This window comes from Anser cygnoides, chromosome 2, assembly GCF_040182565.1.
Source record: "Anser cygnoides isolate HZ-2024a breed goose chromosome 2, Taihu_goose_T2T_genome, whole genome shotgun sequence".
Classification (NCBI taxonomy): Eukaryota; Metazoa; Chordata; class Aves; order Anseriformes; family Anatidae; genus Anser; species Anser cygnoides.
This window is the reverse complement of record NC_089874.1, coordinates 43,650,207-43,670,577: the sequence shown is the minus strand read 5'-3', so window position 1 is coordinate 43,670,577 and position 20,371 is coordinate 43,650,207. Positions and strand designations below refer to the sequence as shown.

Below are 20,371 nucleotides of genomic sequence, written 5' to 3'. Positions count from 1 at the left end.
GGTAATTCAGATGTGGTAGTTACCACTTCTCCTTTCAGCGCTATACTGATTCAAAGGTCTGTTCTCTTGGTATCTCCTAATGTCTCACTTTCATCTTTATCCTCACGTTGATTAAAAGTGGAGTCCTGATCTCAGCGTATGAAATCTATACATGAAATAGATACGCGGTTGCCTCTGTTGTCCAGTGTTGTATAAGCATCTTGAAAGTGCTTTCAGAAGTAATGTAAAGGAGCGAGTAGTCATGTGTTTATGCAACACATCAGGAGAGTACGTCTCATGGATAAGGTGAGGGAGGCGATCACCATTGGAGAAGTGAATACACAGGATAATAGAGCAAGTTAACAGGTGGCTGAGGTCACTTAATAAGATAAGGACAGAAAAGAGAAGAGCAGGTGTGTGATATTGATAAGAATCTCAAAAGGTTTTGTCTTTGTGGAGGTGGGGTCAGTGAAACTTTGCAAAAGACATGGAGGACTGTGATAGAACTGGCTGGTGGGAAGGGTCAGCATAAAAATGTGGGAAATTACATTATGGAAAAAAGGGGGAGCTTGAGCGCTGATGTGCAGGGAGATGTTTTCAGCTAAGAAAAGTGCTTATTATCTCACTTTATTTCTGTTTATCCAGCTGTATCATGTTCTCGGACAGAACTGTATTTTCCTCCCAGTTTGGAAAGTGCCTTGCATGCTTTTGTATGCTACAGAAAGCAGCAGATACACAGTAATAGCCAGCTGTATGGTATGCAGTACCAGTCTAGGTGTAAAGTAACACAAGCAATTTGCTTGTGATGTTTCCAAAGATGTTTCCACCAAAATCTAGGATTTTTGTACATGTGGAAAGGACACGTGATTTTTTTCTTACATTCACTAAATAATCAACAATGAACAAATATTTTGTAGTTTATGATTTAGTTGCCCAGGCCTTGTCTAATACAGAGCTTTTTGTCGTACAGTTGGTATTTGCAAACAGGATGTGCTCCAGAAGAAAAAGAATGCTGTCTTGGTGGATGGGGTCATCCTAAATGGTCCAATAATGGACTCAAAAGCAGGAGAGAAGTTTGTGGAAGAGGCCTGTAAAATTATAATGGAAGAAGTGATCCAGAAAGCTAATGATGTCACAGAAAAGGTAAAGCCTTTACTGGGTTGTTGAAAAGTTGTAGCAGCAGTAATGAATAATAAATCATTTTTTTTCTAAGCTGCATTTTACTGCACTTTAAGGAGCCTCAAACTTGCTTCTATGTTATGCCTTTAAAGTCAGAAATAAAAAGATAGCCTTCCAAATTAAAAAAAAAAAAAATCATAGTATAAAACCTTTCAATAACATAGCTAACGTATGTATTCGCCAGAAAATGATATATATATATATTTTTTTATCTCAGAGTGCAATGGTCACTTTCTTTGACAGGACAAATGGGTGCAGTGTTTTCCCTGTTTGGGGTACAGGGAGTTAGTTATTTGCACCTCAGGGACACTGGTGTTAGAGAAGAAGGAATAATGGATGCTGTATCACTGTGGAAGGGCAACGTTATCAAGTTGCTCTGGGTTTCACAGGACCCATCCTTTAAGAGGGTGTATTGGAAGAGAAGCTGCAAATGAAGCATGCTTGCCTTTGGGCATGCACTGACTGCTCTCACCCCTCAGCAGAACAGCATCTGAAAGAGCTATGATTGCAAATCCCTAGCTAAAGGCAGAATTTTACCTGTAGGCCTCTTGTTCCTAGTGAGGATACATGAGTCATGAACAAGAGAGGTGGGTTTTTAGACTTGTGGATGACTTTTCGCATCCCAGCATTCCAAGAGGCACACCTTTTCCTCCTTCCAGCTTTCCTCACTCTAATTTTTATGGTCAAGATATGTCTGAGTCACAAAAAAACCTGAGATCCCATGAGACCAGCTTAGCAGACATACTATCTGGTGGTGTGCTGCACTCCAATGGGCAGTTCTGGAAAACAGTGCTGAACACGGTGCTTACCTGGTACCTTTATGAGTTCCTTTTAGCTAACCCGTTCACTGCTGGTGTCTCCCTCCTACCTATCATTAGGTTTGTGAATGGCGGTCCCCGGAAACACTGAAGAAGATTCTTGATCTGGAAATGAGAGACACTGGAGAATCTCATCAGAAACTCTTGCAGCTCTGCCAGGATGTTATACAATACAGCGTCAAAACCAGTAGGAATGCAATTTCTAGTGTTGTCTAGTTTTGTTGTATGCTAACCTAGGAAGACAGGATAATGCTTATAAAGTTCTGTTATCTTCCAGAAAAACTAGGGATTTAAATGTTTGCTTTCTACTTGTCTCTACAAGCATGCAAATATTTGGTTGGGTTTCAGTCATTTGACTGAATGCTAGTCACCATAGGTGTCTATGATTTACTAAAAGGTATAATCAAAGGAAGCTAATCAAAAGCTAATTCCTGTAATGCTGTTGTTGTTCATGGTAGATTCTGTCCTTTTGAAGTCTTGTGAAAATTGCCTAGACAGGTATGATATAACAGTCTAACAAAGTAGATAGGAGAAAAACCTTTGTATGTAATTTCATGATGAGTGGAGTCACCCTTGCACAAATAAGGATGCATTCTTAGTGATGATTATCCTGCATTTACTATTGCTTTCTATGGAGCAATAGTCTTATAGGATGTTAATTTGCCGATAGGCAGTAATTCCTGTTCCAGACGCTGTGAGAAGAAGAGCCTGCAGTGTTTTAGAGACAGTGCATGACATCTCTGCAAGATTAGTTCTCTACAGCTAACCTTTCGGCAGCATGTGAAGTACAATTCAATCTTAGCAAAAAAGGGATGAATAACATCTGTTCAGGAAATAGTGCGCTGTATCAGAAGCTCAGAATTTCAGGTGTGGCACATCTTAGAATGTATATTGGAAAGTGAGAAGGATGTATGATATAATAGCTGTGCATTTCCAGGGCACGTTCCCTGCTACAGTCACTATTGCTACAGTAAGTAAAACCATAAAATAATGTTGAAGGTGAACCTATGCCTTTGAAAACCATAGAAAAATACTAGTACTGATCTAAAGGGACAGTGCACTAATAATATGCAGATATCATTACTGAGTTAATGGAAGGCATTCTGTTTATCTCACTTTTGTAAATTGACTTCAAATTTTCATTTGTTGCACTGTCACTTTGGAAAGAATATTAAATATGAAAAAATTGCTGTGCAAATAGTTTTTAATCTAAGTATAAACATTTATTAAAGCCTCAGCTCTAATATGTGTAGAGCCATACAGTTTACCTGATTTTGCATGTAGAAGTACTATGCAGTGGATTAAAATTTAGGTGGTGACTCCATTGCCAAAATGACTTGCTAATATATTCAGCAATAATGTAGTATTTTTTTCTCATAATTTAGTTATGTCTCAGTGTTTTGAGGCAGGTAAACAATTTCTCTCAACTTCTCATTCTAAGTCTGCAGCAAGGTTTTCCAGACTGTTACACTGCCTCCCTATATCAACACTGACTCTCTGGTGGGAGCACAGGCACAGCTGCCTGGGATCGGCAGGCTCCTGTATTCTACTGCTTAGCAAAACGTCTCTGAATGTCCATCGTAGCCTCTAGAGACCGCTGTTAAAGACCACTGTGCACACTCTGTTGTCAGTCCCTTCTTTTTTGATTTATAAAACTTGTGAATAACCCACATTCATTCTGCGCACTATTTACGTCCCTCAAACCTTGTTTTGGGACCTGAAAAGGCTTGTGAATTTTACTTTCAAGGTTTGTCTAAACTGAAAAAAGGACAGTATGTCCATAAAATACTGAGAATGATGGAAAGAACTGTGGTTTGCAGTGATCAGCATTCAGCTGAGAGAGCCTGTGATATATTCTCTTTTCATGTACATTCTGTCACTGCTTGCTTTTCATCTATATTTTCAGGTCATCCAAGATTTTTCAATCAGCTGTATGCTGGAATAGATTATTACTCATTAGTGGCTCGTTTCATTACCGAAGCATTGAACCCAAGTGTGTAAGTGTAGCTTTTTGTACTCTTTATGATGAATCTAGCATGCTTCTTGAAGTAACAGCTTCCTCCCCCACCTGCGTGTCATTTTCTGTTTTCAGTGTTTTTCAGTGTTACAGAGGAGGAGGTAGGAATTGTGCAGGAATTTGGGAAAGAATACAGTCTGGATTGGCTGAATAGCTCACCAGAAAGTTGGCTGAGCTGATGATTTTCCTAGTTTGTGAATTGGGGCATAAGAAGAGAGGTCTTTTTTCCAACACTTTTAAACCTAGACTTTTTTTTTCTTACTTAGTGCATAAAAATATAAAAATGAATTAATCAAACTTACTCAGTTGTTTGCTTCCTTTGAAGCACACTGCACAGAGCTGAATGCAGATGATTACCTGTCTACTATTTACTTGCAGATATAAAGCCTAAACAAAAATGTGATTGCTGCTTGCAATAGATCATTATAGCTGAAGTTTAAGCATTGTGACCTATGTTAAAATCAAACTGTTGTATTTGAGAGTGGAACTGTCAATGTGGTGCTGTCAGGAACTAAACAATTGCTCTGCTGTGTCAGATCCATAGTGTTTTTAGTTCAGAGTTTTACTGCTGATGGTGGTCATCTTCTGATAAAAGAAACCTCTAATTTTAGCAAGATTCTGTAGCATTAGTTGTGTAATCTTAACACCAATCATTATGCTTTTATTTTTGTTCAGATACACATATGAAGTATCCCCTGTGTTTCTGTTAGTGGAAGAGACAGTCATCAAGAAAATGATTGAATTCATAGGCTGGGAAGAAGGTGATGGCATATTTAATCCAGGTAAGAACAATTCAGATTTTCAGGATGAGCAATGATAAATCATCTACTACAGTAATTCAGTGGACGTTTGATTTGTGTAGGATATTTGAAAACGTGTGCAAAATTCAGTGGTACGCAGATGAAACTATTACATCCAGGCTCATTTTAGGTGTTTCTACTAATATGTGAATCTGATCAGCATCTAAATGAAAACTGTTCTAAATATAATTGTGTGGAAATGAATTGCTTGCAACTGAAGCCCTTCCTGAACTTCATAACAACAATACCAACAGCTTAATTGGACTGAGTCACTGGTTGACAGACGGAGCTGATGTAGTTGCTAGACACCAACCAGTGGTGCCTGGAGGCACTGTGTGTGTGTATCCTGGGTATCACATGTGGGAGCCAGAGTTTGTTTTAGTGGGTTTGTCATGAGTTCAATTTCTTTGAGTTTTGGTAGTTTTTTGAAACGTTACAAATAGGCCAATCAAACAAATATTTCTTACGCTTCTTGATAGGCCACAGTTTTCAAATGTTCTGAAAAGCAGCATTCCAATCCAATATATGGAAATAATTAAGTGTAATGATTATTCTACAGGTTATTCAAATACTAAGTTATGTTGGATGTGAAGCTTTCACATCTAAGTTGGGGGTGGGAAAATAAATTAAATGAGGAAATGAATTTAGTGTCAACCCTTCAAAAACAAAACAACAAGGCCAGGAATTCTGTCCTACGTGCAAGTAGTAGAAAAATAAATAAAATAAAATCCCCTGGAATATCTGTGGAAAAAATGTATTAATATGTTTTTTTTTGTTACATTTGATGTGTACTTTCAGTAGAATCCTTGCTTTTAATGCAGAATTGCTTAATTCAAACTTACCAAGATACTACCAATAGCTAAACAAATCATACTTTTTAATGCTAGTTTTATGTAAGGTTTTTCTTATTTTGTATTTGTTCTTTTAAGTAAATAAAACCTGTCCAAATCATACCTTGCAGATCTTTCAGATCCGACTCACTGTGGATTTTATTTTTTCTCCTTTTTCTCCTCATAATACTCTGGCTGCCTGACAGATCTAGGCTCTGTTAAGTACAGCCACAGTTGAGCTCAGTATAGGCAGCTGAGTTGGTGCTGCTTTGGTGTATATCAGAAGGCCCTGTTGCAGGGTATTCTCTGCCAGGGAGGGCCGTTTAAGTACAGTTCTTACTTCTTTAGGAAATAACTCCAATGAGTATTCAAACCAGCTGTTTCCATTCATGCTGAAGAGCCCACAGTTCTTATATCTGTAGGTTTTTGGGGAGGAATTAAGTTATTATGGGTGCATACTAACTCTGGTTTATTTTCTGCCTAATAGGTCAAGCACTCAGACACTGGAAATGTGCTAGAATTATGGTTAATATGATACTTGTATTTCTCTTTCGGCAGGTGGCTCTGTTTCTAATATGTATGCTATGAACTTAGCAAGATACAAATTTTGTCCTGGGATAAAAGAAAAAGGGCTTTCAGGTTTGCCAAGACTAGTCCTGTTCACTTCGGAAGAGGTAAAAACAAACAAAAAAGCTTTTGTATTCATTTTAGAGCTTCTAACAATGAACTTTATTTTTCAATGGCTGCAAAATTATATTTGCCTATCTGATGGAGCCCTGGTGCAATGAGTTTGTTATCAGCAAATGATATGAAATATTGAAGCTATATGGAGAAGTCGGATGATAAATTTCCCTGCAGAAGCTCTCTTGTCAGACCACAACAACAAATGCTTGTGTTCTTGGGAACAGCTGATAAAAGAAAAGGTTGTACCTGGGGCAAACCTGAAGATGAATGCATGTGGGATGTTATGGAGGTCTGCAGCTTTTGATTTCCCACAGCATAAAGTCTGGCAGGAACCATGTGTAGGTTTCAAACGTCAAAGCTTTTTCTTGCAAGTTTAATTTGTACTGAGCTGAGCTCTCATGAACCTGTGAAATGGCTCTCTGCAGCTCCCACTATACCCTGTATCTGAACACAGATTCTTTGTGGTAGAAAACCAAACCTACCATAAAGTATTTTGGCAAACCCTGCTGGATCTTTAGACAGCTCTTTTTTAAATAATGAAAAAATGTGGCAAGTCTAAAGGGTTTTGAGTAATATCTGCCCTTGGGAAATAGGGTTATGTTCATACATTTATTCTGAAGGTAATTTTTTTTAAAGGTTCTTTTCTCTCACCTGTCCCTCCATTTTTAAGTTTATGATTGGATTAGTGCAGAAGTATTATTACAGACTCCACTGTATAAAATTCCCAGTGGTAGTGAGGACCTTGTTGTATTAGGAAGTATATAGTTACTGGCAAAATTTTAGCTCTTGAGTTTTTTATGCCCCAAACAGTTTGCAGGGTAAGTAGGCAAGAGATGCTTATATTGAAGAGACCTGAGGGACACAAGCATTGTGTAAGCTGCCCAAGACAACACATTTTGAAAATGAATCCAAATGTCCTAAATAAAAATGTCTTAAAGTTGTATTTTTTGTCATTTTTTTTCTTTCTGAAAAATGTGTATATGAAAATGACATGCCAGTTCATGCTTAATTCATCACATTTCATCTTCAAAATAGCTCAAGAGGAAAAAATGAAGTTGGGGTTGAAACCCTTTATTTTAATGCTTCTGAAATGAAGCATGGAGAATTTTCATCATGAACTAACATTTGATTTAATTGCAAAATTTAAATAAAAGTACACTCTACAAACAAATTTAATTTACTTGGGTATTTTTGCTTTACCAGGAAGATGAAAACCATAAAACACAGAATTGACCAGAAAAAATAAATTGTTAAGTTACTTGTGAGGCAACGGTCTTGATCTGCTATACTTTGCTTGATTCACAAAAGCATGTTGTCTTTAGTACTCAGTAATCATTTGCTATAACACTGCCGTTTTAAGCAGCTAGATATTATGACTGTTGTCTAAGATCTCTAGTATTTATTCTTCATTATGAGGGAGGAGATGTACATATTCATGTATCCTTATTTTAGATTCATCTGTACTGAGTCCAAGTTATGTTACCTTTTGGCAGTTAGCTTAGTTCAGATACGTTGTATTATTGCAATTATATTTAATAAATGGCCAACACTGAAAAGTACGCAAGTGCTCATATCACACTCTTCAATTATTATTTGCTTTTATCTTGAGGTTTCTTTTGTTTAGCATTTTACGGTTGTTCTTCAGAAGTACCTGGAGGGTATAGACCTATTTTTCACTGTGCAAGCAAGTGGTTATAAAAAAGATTCTGGAAAAGTTACATCCGGTGTTTAGCTTTAAAAGTGGGTAAGGCAAATAGTGTTGACATGGGGAAGCCATGAGGCTGTAATAAACAGAGTATTGATAAGGAGTTAAAACACAAACACACTGTCAACTCAAGGCACTCATGTTGTTTCAGGGCTTGGCTTCAACACTGTGTTGAAATGAAATGATTTTTGCCTTGAGTTGCCAAGTCCCACAGTTCCAGTCTGGCACTTGGCAGACTGAAAGAGTTGCCTTGCTGTAGAGCAGGGGAATGCATGGATTTGTCACTGAGTTAATTTATGTGACCTGGGGCTATGTATTCTGTGTATGTTTGTGGATAATCTGAAGGTGTATGTTTGATGTGTGGCCCACTGAAGGTCCTCAGAAGCTCTGTTTGGCCTTCAACAACAATGTTGCTTATTCCTGCAAGTAAAATGCTAAGCTACTTAAAATTGGGGCCAAATAATGTGACCATGCTACTACTCCATAGTTCTTTTGCTGGACAATTACAGCGATTCCTCTTGAGATAGCGTTAGCAGTAGAGAAATTAATTCCCACTTTCTTGAGGCATGATTAGTGTTTCTGTAACACCTGAACACAGCTGTAGTTGTAGAACACAGCCCACATTTTGATTATTTTTCACTATTTGAATTCCATTTCGACTTTTTTTCTAACCCAAGAACTTTTTACATTGATCTGAAAGGTAGGAATTTGCAAACTTTGGGGCAATTGAGGCTACAAGTGTATGTGTAAACAGTTGAAACATACATGCTGATATGAGCAATTTTTTGGATGTAATGAAACCAAAATCCTCCCCAATGCAACTTGATCATGAAAGTAATAAAGTGGGAGAACACAACATTAACACACCATGTTGTCCCCTGTTGAAATTACAACAGGCAAAAATGAGTAATAAAACAGTCTCATAAAAATGTAATTGCTTTATGCAATCATGTTTCTAGGAAACTCTTCAAAATCAAGAAAATCCAAATCTATTTTCTGTTTTAATGAACACAGTGGCTAAGTACCTTATCTTTGCAAATGTTATTAGGAAAAGAAAACTGTCTAGCTGTAGTTAAAAGACTACAGGAGCACATCTTAAATGCACTGTTTTGGTTTGATCTTGTGCCTAAAGGCATTCACTTCTCACTCCTAATGGCTACCAATTGAATATGTCCAAACAAAACCACAGAAGACACGGCAAGAGAAATCTGAACTCACGGTATTAAAAATTATTACTTGATATTATGTATATAATCTAGGTACAAAAAATATCTTTTATCTGGGTATTCCTTTCTCTTTGGAGAGGGCACTACGAACAAATGAACTAGTTGATGCTGTGACTAGAGCTGCTAAATGTTCTCTGGTGTGTGTGTGTGTATATATATATATATATTGACATGGAATAATTTAGTGTGGTAGTATCTGGTTATGGTAGTGAAAAAAGGAAATTCTTGTATGTATTCAAACAATATAACTGAAAGATTATTCATCAAAGGAAGTACATTCCAAGTCTACGTTGTAATATGTCTTGTCCCTTTTCTGTCCTACTGTAGACCTACCAAATTTTTTCAGGTCTTCAGTAGGACAAAAGGAGGAACAGAAGCATTTGAGAAACAGTGTATCTTGCAACCTGTTTTGTTTTGGTATTCCCTTTATTCTGCTCCATCCTTCTGCTCTTTGGTATAATCTCTGATGTGCTCAAGCCTCTTATCTTTCTCCCATACCATTTTTTATATTAAAATACTTGATTTAATGATTGCTTCTTTACTAGTACACTGATTTTGCAGACCTATTGCTTTCTGAATGTGAAGCAGTCTTATTATACCAAGTGGTTCATACCTTTCATTTGAACCAAATGGACAGAAATCAGTGATAGAGGCTTGTATTTTAAATTATTCACTAAGTTGTTGAAAGCATCTCCAAACTTCTACTGAGCAACACACAGCTACAATCATTATTGCCATTATCGATATAATTTAAGACTAATCTTCCTATGTATCTTGTTATTCTTGTGAAAGTCTAAATAAATGAGTCCTAAAGGCTTTGTGGATGTGTCATGTTACAAAACCAGGAGTTCTTAGAACTACCAGATAGTATCAGGTAGTATTTTTGTATGCCTGTATTTAAAAAGTGGGCGATGATGGGGGAAAACCTTTTTGTCAAAAAGAAAAAGAGGCCTTTGAGATCATCTGTCTCATCAAAATCAGCATGACAGGCTTTAATACCCCTAATATATTCATACCCACACATTAAAATGTTGTACATTTTTCATAATTATGTTCTGCAGTAACTGCATTTATGTGAACTCTCTGGAAGAAAATGGAATTAATTATCCACCTGGCTTCACCTCCTGTATGAAAAGCAACAATTCTAGACATCTTCACAGTTGCTGGTCTATGGGTTATTTAACTCTTCAGTAATAGTGTTAAAAAAAAGAAAAAAAACACCTTTTTTTTTTTTTGAGAAGTGATAATCCAAGTCTTGGGTGATCTTTATTCTGAGAAGAGAACTGTATAGTCCTATGAGATGCTGATATTCTCAAAACTGACTCCACTGACATGAGTGGGTAGGCATTTGTCATGCTGCAGGTTGTTCAGAGTAGTTTTGATATTTAATAATGAGTTCAGATTAAGAAGGTTATTGCATTTTGAATTCCCAGGCAACTCTTGAAGATGGATTAAGCTGTGTGAGATCAGCATACTGTTATTTTGGAATAAGACAAAATACTCTTATGCTGGAACAGCAGTATACACAACAGAGCAGGTCTTAGCTTATAAGGGTGAATGTTGGAAAGATGGTAACATAAAAGCTTGACTATTTGTTAAACAGAAAAAAAATGTACAAAGTACAGGGTGGACAGTGAGCACAAGTATCCTTTTCACATGAGTCATTTTACCTCTTTCTGATTGAATAAAAACCAATTTCTAACATCCTTTGGTCAGGTGAAGGGACGTCTTTTACTGTCACGTTACAGGCTTCATACACTAATGCCCTTTATTCAGTGCAAAGTGAGAAGTGCACTGTGTGTTTGTGTACTCATCTGCATTCATTTACAGACATTTCTGTGACGAGACCTAGCTAAAATTCTTTGCTGAAATAATAATTAGTGGAAACATAGATAGGTCCAAACTGGAACTTCGTGCAAAATCCATGTTGATTTATGTGCCAAGTCCCATGTAGATTCTGCTTGCTTTCATAATGGCTTCCAAGATCCAAATTTACGTGGACAACCTTGGTCTAAACACCAAGATTCTCAGTTCTTTTTCCAGAGATAGGAATTTGAAAGCTTTGCGAGTCCTGACTGTACCAGCTCTAAAAAGTTGGTAGGTCCTGGGACTTGAACTCCTTGAGTCTATGAGAACAGAATTGCTGGATCAGACCAAAGGTCAGTTTAGCATAGCATCCTGTCTCTGGCAGTGGCCAACAGCTGATGCTGAGAAAATATATTGAAAAATTGGAATTATGAAGTGGTATAGGCTTTAGGCATTGCTGTATACATCCTAATTAAGAGTACAGTTTACAAGGAGTGGTGCTTTTGGACTTTCAGACCTATAGGTTGCCTCTAGGCTGTTGAGTTCAATAGCCTTTGGACCTTTCTTCTTGTGCATTTGCCTTTTATACCTATTGACACTCTTAATTCTGTTCAATTAAAACAATTAATAATTCTTTCCTGATGACATTACAACCTTTTTATTTTTCGTTCTAATGGAGAATCAGCTTAAAAAAATGTGTATGTAATAGAGTTTTTTATTTTTAAGCTCGCATTTGAAACACAGATTATTTATTTTCCTGCTCTTTAGTGTGACATTAATTGTGAAGTATATGTCTTTTTGCTGCATAGATTTGTCAATTTGCTTTTTGTGTTAGATTATACTATTGTCATGACTGTTATATGCTGATATTAAATTAATTTCAGTGTCGCCGATTCCTATACTAAGGAATTTTTCATTCTTTTTACTTGTTTACTCATTCTCTTTTGCATGCTCTTTCTTTTACAGTGTCATTACTCCATGAAGAAGGCAGCCTCTTTTCTGGGTATTGGTACAGAGAATGTTTACTTCATCAAAACAGATGAAAGGTAAGCAAGCAAAAGCCATGGCTGTGATCTCTGAGTCTTTTAAAATGCAGTAGTGCTGTACTAACCAACCTATTTGAATGTAACTGAAAAAAGTTTTAAATCTGTGTCCCTTAGAGGTAAGATGATACCTGAGGAACTGGAGAAACAAGTCCAGCGGGCCAGGAAAGAGGTGAGAGGGGGAGAGAAAGCATGAAGGAGAGAGGAGGAGTGCATGCAGACTGTGTGCTTGTGTCTGAGTGAAAGGAAGGAAAACTAAGAGTGAGTGAAATCTTAAAAATAGGACAGTTGATGTACCAGTGTTTTTCTTGCAGGTGTAATCCAGCTGCCCCAAACTTGTGGAGCAAGACAAGGCTCTTAGGTGTTACACTGTTCTGGGGAGTAAAATTCCACAGGGTGTTTACTATTAATGAAAACCCTGAGTACAATGCTGCTCTGAAGTATTTAGCACATTTCTTCTATACCTAGGATTTATTTTGCCTTTAATCCTTTTTCAAACAAAATGAATGCAGTATCTGCTTTCCTTAAAAGGCAAATGAAAACTGTAGTTTTTTCTGTTATTACAGCAGCTATTGCTTTAGTCTCTGCAGTAAGCAATAGCTATAAGATAAGGCTTTTAGTCTCTAAAACTATCACACATGCTGAAAATGCTAAATTTCATCCTTTCTAGTGCTGCAGGAAGAGTGTAGAGATTCCGTTCTGCCTCTTTTCCCACAGGGACTTGGCCAAGCAGAAAGTGAAAGAGCACCATTTGGAAATGTACTGATGTGTGTATTTGGACAACATTAACATACATTCCGACGTTCTGTAAGATAGGACTTACTATAGTCAATACGATTTACTTTTGAGAACTTGGAGGACTAAATGTGACTTAAAAGGCACATTGCATCTTCTTTTGACTTGATTAGGTCACCTCATTTCCAGTTTTTGCATGACAACAGTAGGATTCAGAGCTCAGCCCTTAGTCCATGATCTGGGAATACTAATCAGCTAGTGCAACGTCCATAGTGTGGACATTGACTACCATGAGGTCCTACTTTGGGAACTATTGTGGCTGACAGAAAAGGCATGGCAGCGCTGTTGTGTTATGCACTGGCGTGGTCACAGTAGCTTTCACTAAAACGCTCCTTAGATACATCTGCCAAACAACCATCTCCCCTTGGAGTTTCATGTTAGGTATAATAAGTAATGATATATGGTGTCCCTAATTACTTAGGAAACTCTTGCTTACCTCTCTTTGTACTTTGCCTTATCCATGGAAGACAATCTGTACTTCACTCATTGGAGTGATCCACGGGAAAAAAAAAAGAACTGAAATATGAAGCAAGAGAAAGCAAGCAGGAGAATGAGATCTGTGCTCTGCAAAAACAGATTTTTTGTTTGTTGGTGTAATAAATTTGGTTGTTATTTAAAAAAGATTACCTGTCATTTATGTTAACAATAAAAAATTCAGCCTCAGTACAGTACTCTGCAATTTAAAACCAATGTTCTGTATTAAAATGCTCCACTTACAGGAGTGTTACCTTTGAGAAACACTTACTATTTCACTTGCCTTTTAATGGAAGTTAAAGGGATCCTGGAAGTTTTCCATCTCACCTGAGCTTCAGTAACTGTGTCCTTGATAAAGTGCTATTTTATAACTTTTTACAGAAGGACACTTCAGTGAATTACAGTGTTATTCTAATGACTCTTAAACAACAGAGGATGCATTCGTAGAATCACAGAACCATAGAATGATAGTATTCACTAGTGATAGGAGCACAAAATGTTCACTGACTGTGAACGGCAAGAGTCTTAGACTTGTTTTTTGAGGATCTAGTCAAGAAAATCTATTTAATTTTATTGGCAAAAAGAATAAAAACGTGATTCTCTTCTTTGCAGAAAGGTGTAATGGTAACAATAATCTTTTGAATTTGTAGAGATCCTAGACTTGTCCCCCTATTCAGTCATGTTACCTTCTGGCAGCTGAGGAAGCTTTGTCATTGTGATGTAGCTGTGGGAGAAAAATGGTGAGAATACTAACAGAAACTGTTAAGTGTAGCAGATAAGTCTTTGCTTCACTCAGAAGTGGTTCGTACTTGAGCTTCAGGCTGGTTTGTAAGTTTGATTGACTTTTTTTTTTGTAGTTTGTAGTAAGAATGACCATGCAGTGAATTACAGGCTGGTAATTCTTTCTGAATGTATGGTATGAATTTAAATTTATTCCAAGTCTACTTTTCACTGCTTTAGCAATTTGTAAGGAAATTAAAAAAAAAAAAAATCATAATTGTGCACCATCCTAACAGTCCTCTACACTGTTAAAGAAATATAAAACCATCAGAATGCAGAAGTGAATCAAGCCTGCCTGTCTCTGTAGTAGATTTTAAAAGTAGCAACACTTAAAAAAGAGGACAGCTAAGGAGATCAGATTTCAGCTGAACTGAAGCACTATAAAAGACTTGCACGTAGAGTTTGATTTTTCAGCTGGTGTCTGATTTCAGTGAAGCTACAGTATGTTACATCAGCATAGAGACTTATGTTGAGAGATTTAATTCACTGCAAATGAATCCAGGGATCCAAGATTATTCAATTTAGTAACAACTTTAGTGCCTCTTCTGTAGCCGCATTGTCATGCTGCAGACCGAATGCTGAAACAAGCAGAACAGTAACTTCAGCATGTGTTTACCAGCACGTGAGATTGGTCAGTCATTGCTAGGGCTGACACTGTCAATGTCATAAAGTCAGTCCAAACCCTACCAATTCTTTTCATTACTTTGGTTTCTGCTCATGTGTACACTCAGGCATATACATGTGCAAGGGTAGGTGCAAGCTGGTATATTTGACCTGCTCTGCTATTGGAGTTGCACACCTGGTATTGGTTGAATGGGAATGCAATGAGCAAAGCCATTAAAGCCAAAATGGATGTCTTGTGATAATTGTCTGAGGCTGCAACCTGACAACAGTCAGAATTGCACTTGGCTGTAGACCAGGCATTTGGGTCAGGTAGCGATAACTGTCCCAGTTGTGGTGTATGCCAGTGCTGCCCAAGGCAAATCATGTTCCCTAACTGAAGGTTCCTCTTCCCTCAGCAAAGAGCCATAGGCATTGTAGAGGGAATGAAGGTGGAGTCCCTAGAGGGGTGAGTCATGTCCCTGACGGGTAGCCTGCTGGCTGAACTAATAGCTTGATTTGTGTTTGGCAGAATGGCAGCAAATATAGTAGTAAAATGGGGAAGACTGAGAAATGAAAATCAGTATACAAAGAGATGTCAAATATCTAGAGTGCTTTCATCTTGGCAAAACTAGCATCTGTCAAAACAGTCTGAAGCTGGTGAAGTCTGCCCTGTGATGGTGTTAGCTGGAAATGCCTTTTTTTTTTTTTTTTTTAAATAGTCAGCACTTTTAAATGCAGTATCTTCTACATGAGGCTCTCAGTGCTGGGAAACTAAAATGTAGACTGTCACATTTCTGTCCTACTTTCCAAGACCTTGTTATACTTCAACTCTCCAAATATACTGGAGGAAATGAGCAGTGTGAATGACAATTTTTTGTTTTGAATCCTATTGCAGGGGTCAGCACCATTTCTTGTCTGTGCTACTGCAGGCACAACAGTGCTGGGAGCATTTGATCCTCTGGATGAAATTGCTGATATCTGTGAAAAGCACGGCCTCTGGCTTCATGTAGACGTGAGTTTGTATACTGTGTAGTTTTCGTTAGCATTGTTGTTTTTTTTTTCTTAATAATTGATATTTTTCTTTGACTGTTAATGTTTCTGTGTAATAATAAGTTGCGCTTTAATATATATATACTTTTTGCATAGAGAGCAGAAATACTTCCTGATTTTCTCTGTTTCATGGGCTGAAAAACAGCAAATAATTTGCTTGTGACAAGCAGTCAAAACTTTCTTGTCATTGTCAGGTTATATTTCAAAATGATTTTAAAATCAATTTCCTGTTCCTTCTTGCTACTGCAAAAGTGCTTCAAGGATGATTATATACAACTAGAATTTCAGATTATTTCCACAGTCTATTGGAGAATGGACATGTTAGAATTGCGGTGCATGGTTCATAGGGGTTAAAATAAAGGTATGCTTCTGGCTCAACCAACAATAAATTATTCCGTTTCATATTTACAGGTTAGTTTCCTGTAGGTCCCCTGAAGTTTTCCTAAATGATTCAAAAATTTTTCTTGACTTTTATTTTCTTTATAATTTTAGCTTTAGCTTTAAAAATCCACTCATGAGCCTTTTTGGAATAATCACTGAGTCCTTTTATTACCTGGACTAGTTAGCTGTAAATGTATTTTTCTAAAACTAGGTCTCTTCATATTTTCTAAAACTGGATTCTCTTTATAGTGATAATGCCACAAACCCAGAATGGCTGTGCAAAAATCCATGGAACAATGAGAGAATCTGGAGCAACATTAATAGAGATTTTTAGACCTGCTTTAAATTTTTAAAGTGTTTGTTTAATGTTGAGTATTTAAAGAAAAATCACATAGACAAGGATGTGTGTTTCAAATAAAAATGTCTCAGACACTAATAAATAAAGTTTCTGCATGTGTGATTCAAAATTTCATTTTCTTGGAGGCAAAAATGCAAAATTCAGCCCTAGTATTTAAAGTGCCTGCAGAACTTCCTCGTGGTTTTATGCTGGTGAGGATGACCCAGCAGATGTTCAGCAGGAGTGTAACATTCACATTAGGTGCTAGTGTCTTGTACATCTGTTTGCAGTGTATTTAAAGTCTGTGTTGGATCTGAGGTTTGCTGAATAGACACTGCTGGAGCCATCTCCAACAACTGTAGGATGATGAGTAGTCTCCTAACCCACTCCCTGCAGCTGAATAACTTCGGTTAGGTGGGATGAACCTGGGCAGTACTCTGAACTATATTTCATAAGCAGTTGCTAGTGATTTGTAAATAATTACATTTCTTCTTCCAACTTTACCTCATGTTAAGCTAGGGTAAAAATGTCAGTGAATATCTTAAAGTTAATTTTCTGTTTTCACAGTGACTGTAGCTGTCAGATATTAATTGATTGCTGGTAGAATAACAAATGTACAATCATAAATTGGGTAGTTTTTGGTCTAGAAGACTAATCTTTCTATTAAGATGTGATTCATGTTACGAACCTCTCAATGAATTCTCAACCTTGATTGGTTCTTAGGAGTTCTATCAGTACATTTTCCATTTTTTTCTTTCACCCTCTGTTGAACTGTCAAAAGTTGAGTGCATGGATGTTTTATTTTCGTTTAAAGTTTCTGACTATTTATATGGGAGCAGGGTATGCGGAAGAGACTGGAACCTTTGCGTGTAAGTGATATCAGGCATATGTATATATAAAAATGTGATATGGTAAAATGAGCAGACTATAATTCATAATGTGACCTTTTTATCTCACTGCACCATTAAAAATAGGTTTACTGGAATAATAATGGGAAAAGTACAGTGAGATCAGAAATAGTGTATAAGAAACATAGTGAAGAGTTTGAGATTTTTTTTTCTTTGCCTTCAAGCATGCCTACCTACTTCTAGCCTTGTAGGCAATAACAGTGTTTGAAATCTTTGAGGATCTGCATTCCTCTGAAAGGTCTGATTTCCAGCTGAATGATTCTTACAGCAAGTGAGTACTACTTTTTGGGCCTGCTGTAGCTTAGGAGGAAAAAAAAAAAACAGTACTATTAAAACAATCATTTAAAAATGTGGAAAGCTGTAATTTAGGACTAACATTGGTGGGAATCAGTATTATCTACTGCAAATGATCTCAAGAATAGTTTATACAGTTATTACATGAAAGTCTGTGATGTTACTTCCAGTTTTACACTGATGTATCTCATTTCAGAATATTTTCTGATACCGAAAATTGATATGTTTGCCTTAGGGAGGCTTTTCATTAAGTGTGAAATGATAAAGCTCATGATTTGTAGGAAGGGTGAATGTGAGAACATCAACATAAAATTAGCAGGCTTCAGGAAGTTAAATTTCATTGGAGTCAGAAATTGCAGATAAGTTCTCACATGGAGACAAAGCTGAAGAGGAAAAGGGACTTAAGGAAAAAGTTGCTTCAAGACAATACCAATAAGATGAAACTATCTCAGCAGTCAAGCCACTCAACAGCCGGTGCAGTAACCGTATTTTGTGCACATTACAGTATTCCTACACTGGTTATGGCAATCAAACCTTCTTTCTCTAGTCTTGTGCAAGGAGGAGAAGCAGTTCACTTTACTGTGTCTTGCCAATAACTCATAGGAAATTCTCATCAGAAAGCCTGCCAAGCTGCAACAGTGGCAGTGAGTGAAAACCTGGCTGGAAAATCATACTTGGAGAGCAATTATCAATGGTTCACTGCTGAAAGGGGAGAATATTTTGAGTAGAAATCAGGAGAGGTCTATCCTAGGTTAGAAGTTACCCAGTATCTTCATTAATAACTTGGGTGAAAAAAAGTCCACTGACTAAATTTGAAGATGACATGAAGATGACACAAAACTGCAAGAATTAGTGGGAGGACAGGATTAGAAGATGGAGATCTTGACAGTTTAAAGAAAAAAGTGGAAAAACTAGGCTGTAGTTCAATAAAGATAGTGCTCTAGGTTTAAGCTCCAATAATCAGCTGCACAAACATCTGGGAAATGTTGGCTAGATAGCAGATCCCCAGAAAAAGATGCGGGCTTTGCAGTGCATCACAGATCATCAGTCTTAAGCCTTTGCAGTTGGGATAAGCATCTTGACAGCTTCTTTGACTAAAGATACATAAAATAATTCTTTCTGCTTGGTGCTTCATCTGCCTTATCCAGACTGTGTCCAAATAAAAAGCTGCATATGAAGGAGGTTAGGGACCTACAGGATAAAGATTAGAAAGGAGTAGAGCAGTGAAGATAAATGGAATCATATCTAGAAGTTATGACCAATGAAGAAAGATTAAAAGCAGTGATGTTACTTAAACTAGAAAAGATAGACTATATGCAGTGCTCTACAGATACTTTAAAAACTGCTACAAGGAGAAAAGAAAGAATGTGTTTTCTATGGCCATTGCAGATACGACAAGGGGTAACACTGTCTAGGACTGACATTTCAATCTGTAGGGTTGTTATTGTTAAACACAAATTAGGTGGCTAAGTTTTGCAGCCTCCATCATTAGAGCTATTTAAAAACAGACAAAGCCAGTGATTCTTGGTATCCTTAGGTGCCTTCTCATTCACATTTGGTTTTTGCCAGCCCTGGATCTCTAAGCACTTGGTCTGTGAACTGAGTAAAGAAGCACGGAGCACAAATTCATCTTGTGGTACTGTGGCTCCAGGAGAGATTGGGAGGTGGTAGAGATGCCTGGACCTATTGTACCTCTCTTCAAGATACCTAGCAATAGTTTTTAAAATGAAGGCAGACAGAAGTACCAATAGTGCTGTGTAGGCAGCAATTGCACCTTATCTTTCACTTTGATATTAATCCCAAAATGTGTGTGTTCATTGGTTAATAATCTCTACAAATGTTTGACAAGAATGATATAGGTATGGCTGATCCTGCCTTTGGGGGTCGCACGCAGGTGAGATGAACGCTTGAGTGCCTTTCTAGTCCTATTTTTTCAGAATAGTGTGAAATGTCAATTATTCCAATACTGACAGCTTTGGATGCAAGTTTTTACAAGATTTATTGTCTGCCAGTGCATTGCTTATGAATTGTAAAAATTGGGGAATAATTTAATGACTACTTTGACTATATTATAGAATGAGAAGAGCAAAATCTGGCTATAAAGAGGAAGATCAAGTTGATTGTCCTTCAGTAACATGGCTAGTTTGGGCTAGCTGGGGAATCCAGTTTCAAGTCATGGTTCTGCCACAGGCTTACTGTGAAATTTGAGGCAAATAATTTCCTTTCTTAGGTTCCAGATGTAGATTGAGCAGCAGCCTTTTTCTCAGCACGAATGTTTTGAGCATGACAACATAAAATATGATGTGGTGTTTGTGTACTGCATTAATGAGAATGAGAAGTGTTAGGACAAGTTTTTAACAGTTCATTTCCATTGTGAGCTTTTACTATTCCTGTCTCCCAGAAATAGCAGATTTTTTTCCTAATATATGGCCTATGAAGCAAAAACTGATGCTAAATTCATAGATCAGCTCTCACAGCTGTTTTGTTTGTTTTCAAGAAAAAAACATAAACAACTCCCCCCACCTTCCCCCTCCCCCCCCAAACCAAACCAAAACAACAACAACAAAAAAACCCACAACCAACAACCAGAACACCTAAACCCCAAAGGCAAGCAAGCATGATCTCACTGTCCTTAGATCAGGAATCTTCACAGCAGTGATTT

The 20,371-nt window shown here is 37.3% G+C and overlaps 1 protein-coding gene across 3 annotated transcripts in view; it reads left to right on the top strand.

The window, feature by feature from the left end:
- GADL1 (glutamate decarboxylase like 1) overlaps nt 1-20,371 on the top strand; it is an 84,386-nt gene that overhangs the window by 11,338 nt on the left and 52,677 nt on the right. For all 3 annotated transcript variants that reach the window (XM_013192749.3, XM_048076056.2, XM_066991943.1), the window contains exons 2-9: nt 950-1,122; nt 2,037-2,163; nt 3,883-3,973; nt 4,669-4,775; nt 6,182-6,297; nt 12,011-12,090; nt 12,205-12,259; nt 15,635-15,751. In XM_013192749.3, coding sequence (XP_013048203.2) covers nt 950-1,122; nt 2,037-2,163; nt 3,883-3,973; nt 4,669-4,775; nt 6,182-6,297; nt 12,011-12,090; nt 12,205-12,259; nt 15,635-15,751 — 866 coding nt within the window. The remainder of the gene's footprint in view (nt 1-949; nt 1,123-2,036; nt 2,164-3,882; nt 3,974-4,668; nt 4,776-6,181; nt 6,298-12,010; nt 12,091-12,204; nt 12,260-15,634; nt 15,752-20,371) is intronic.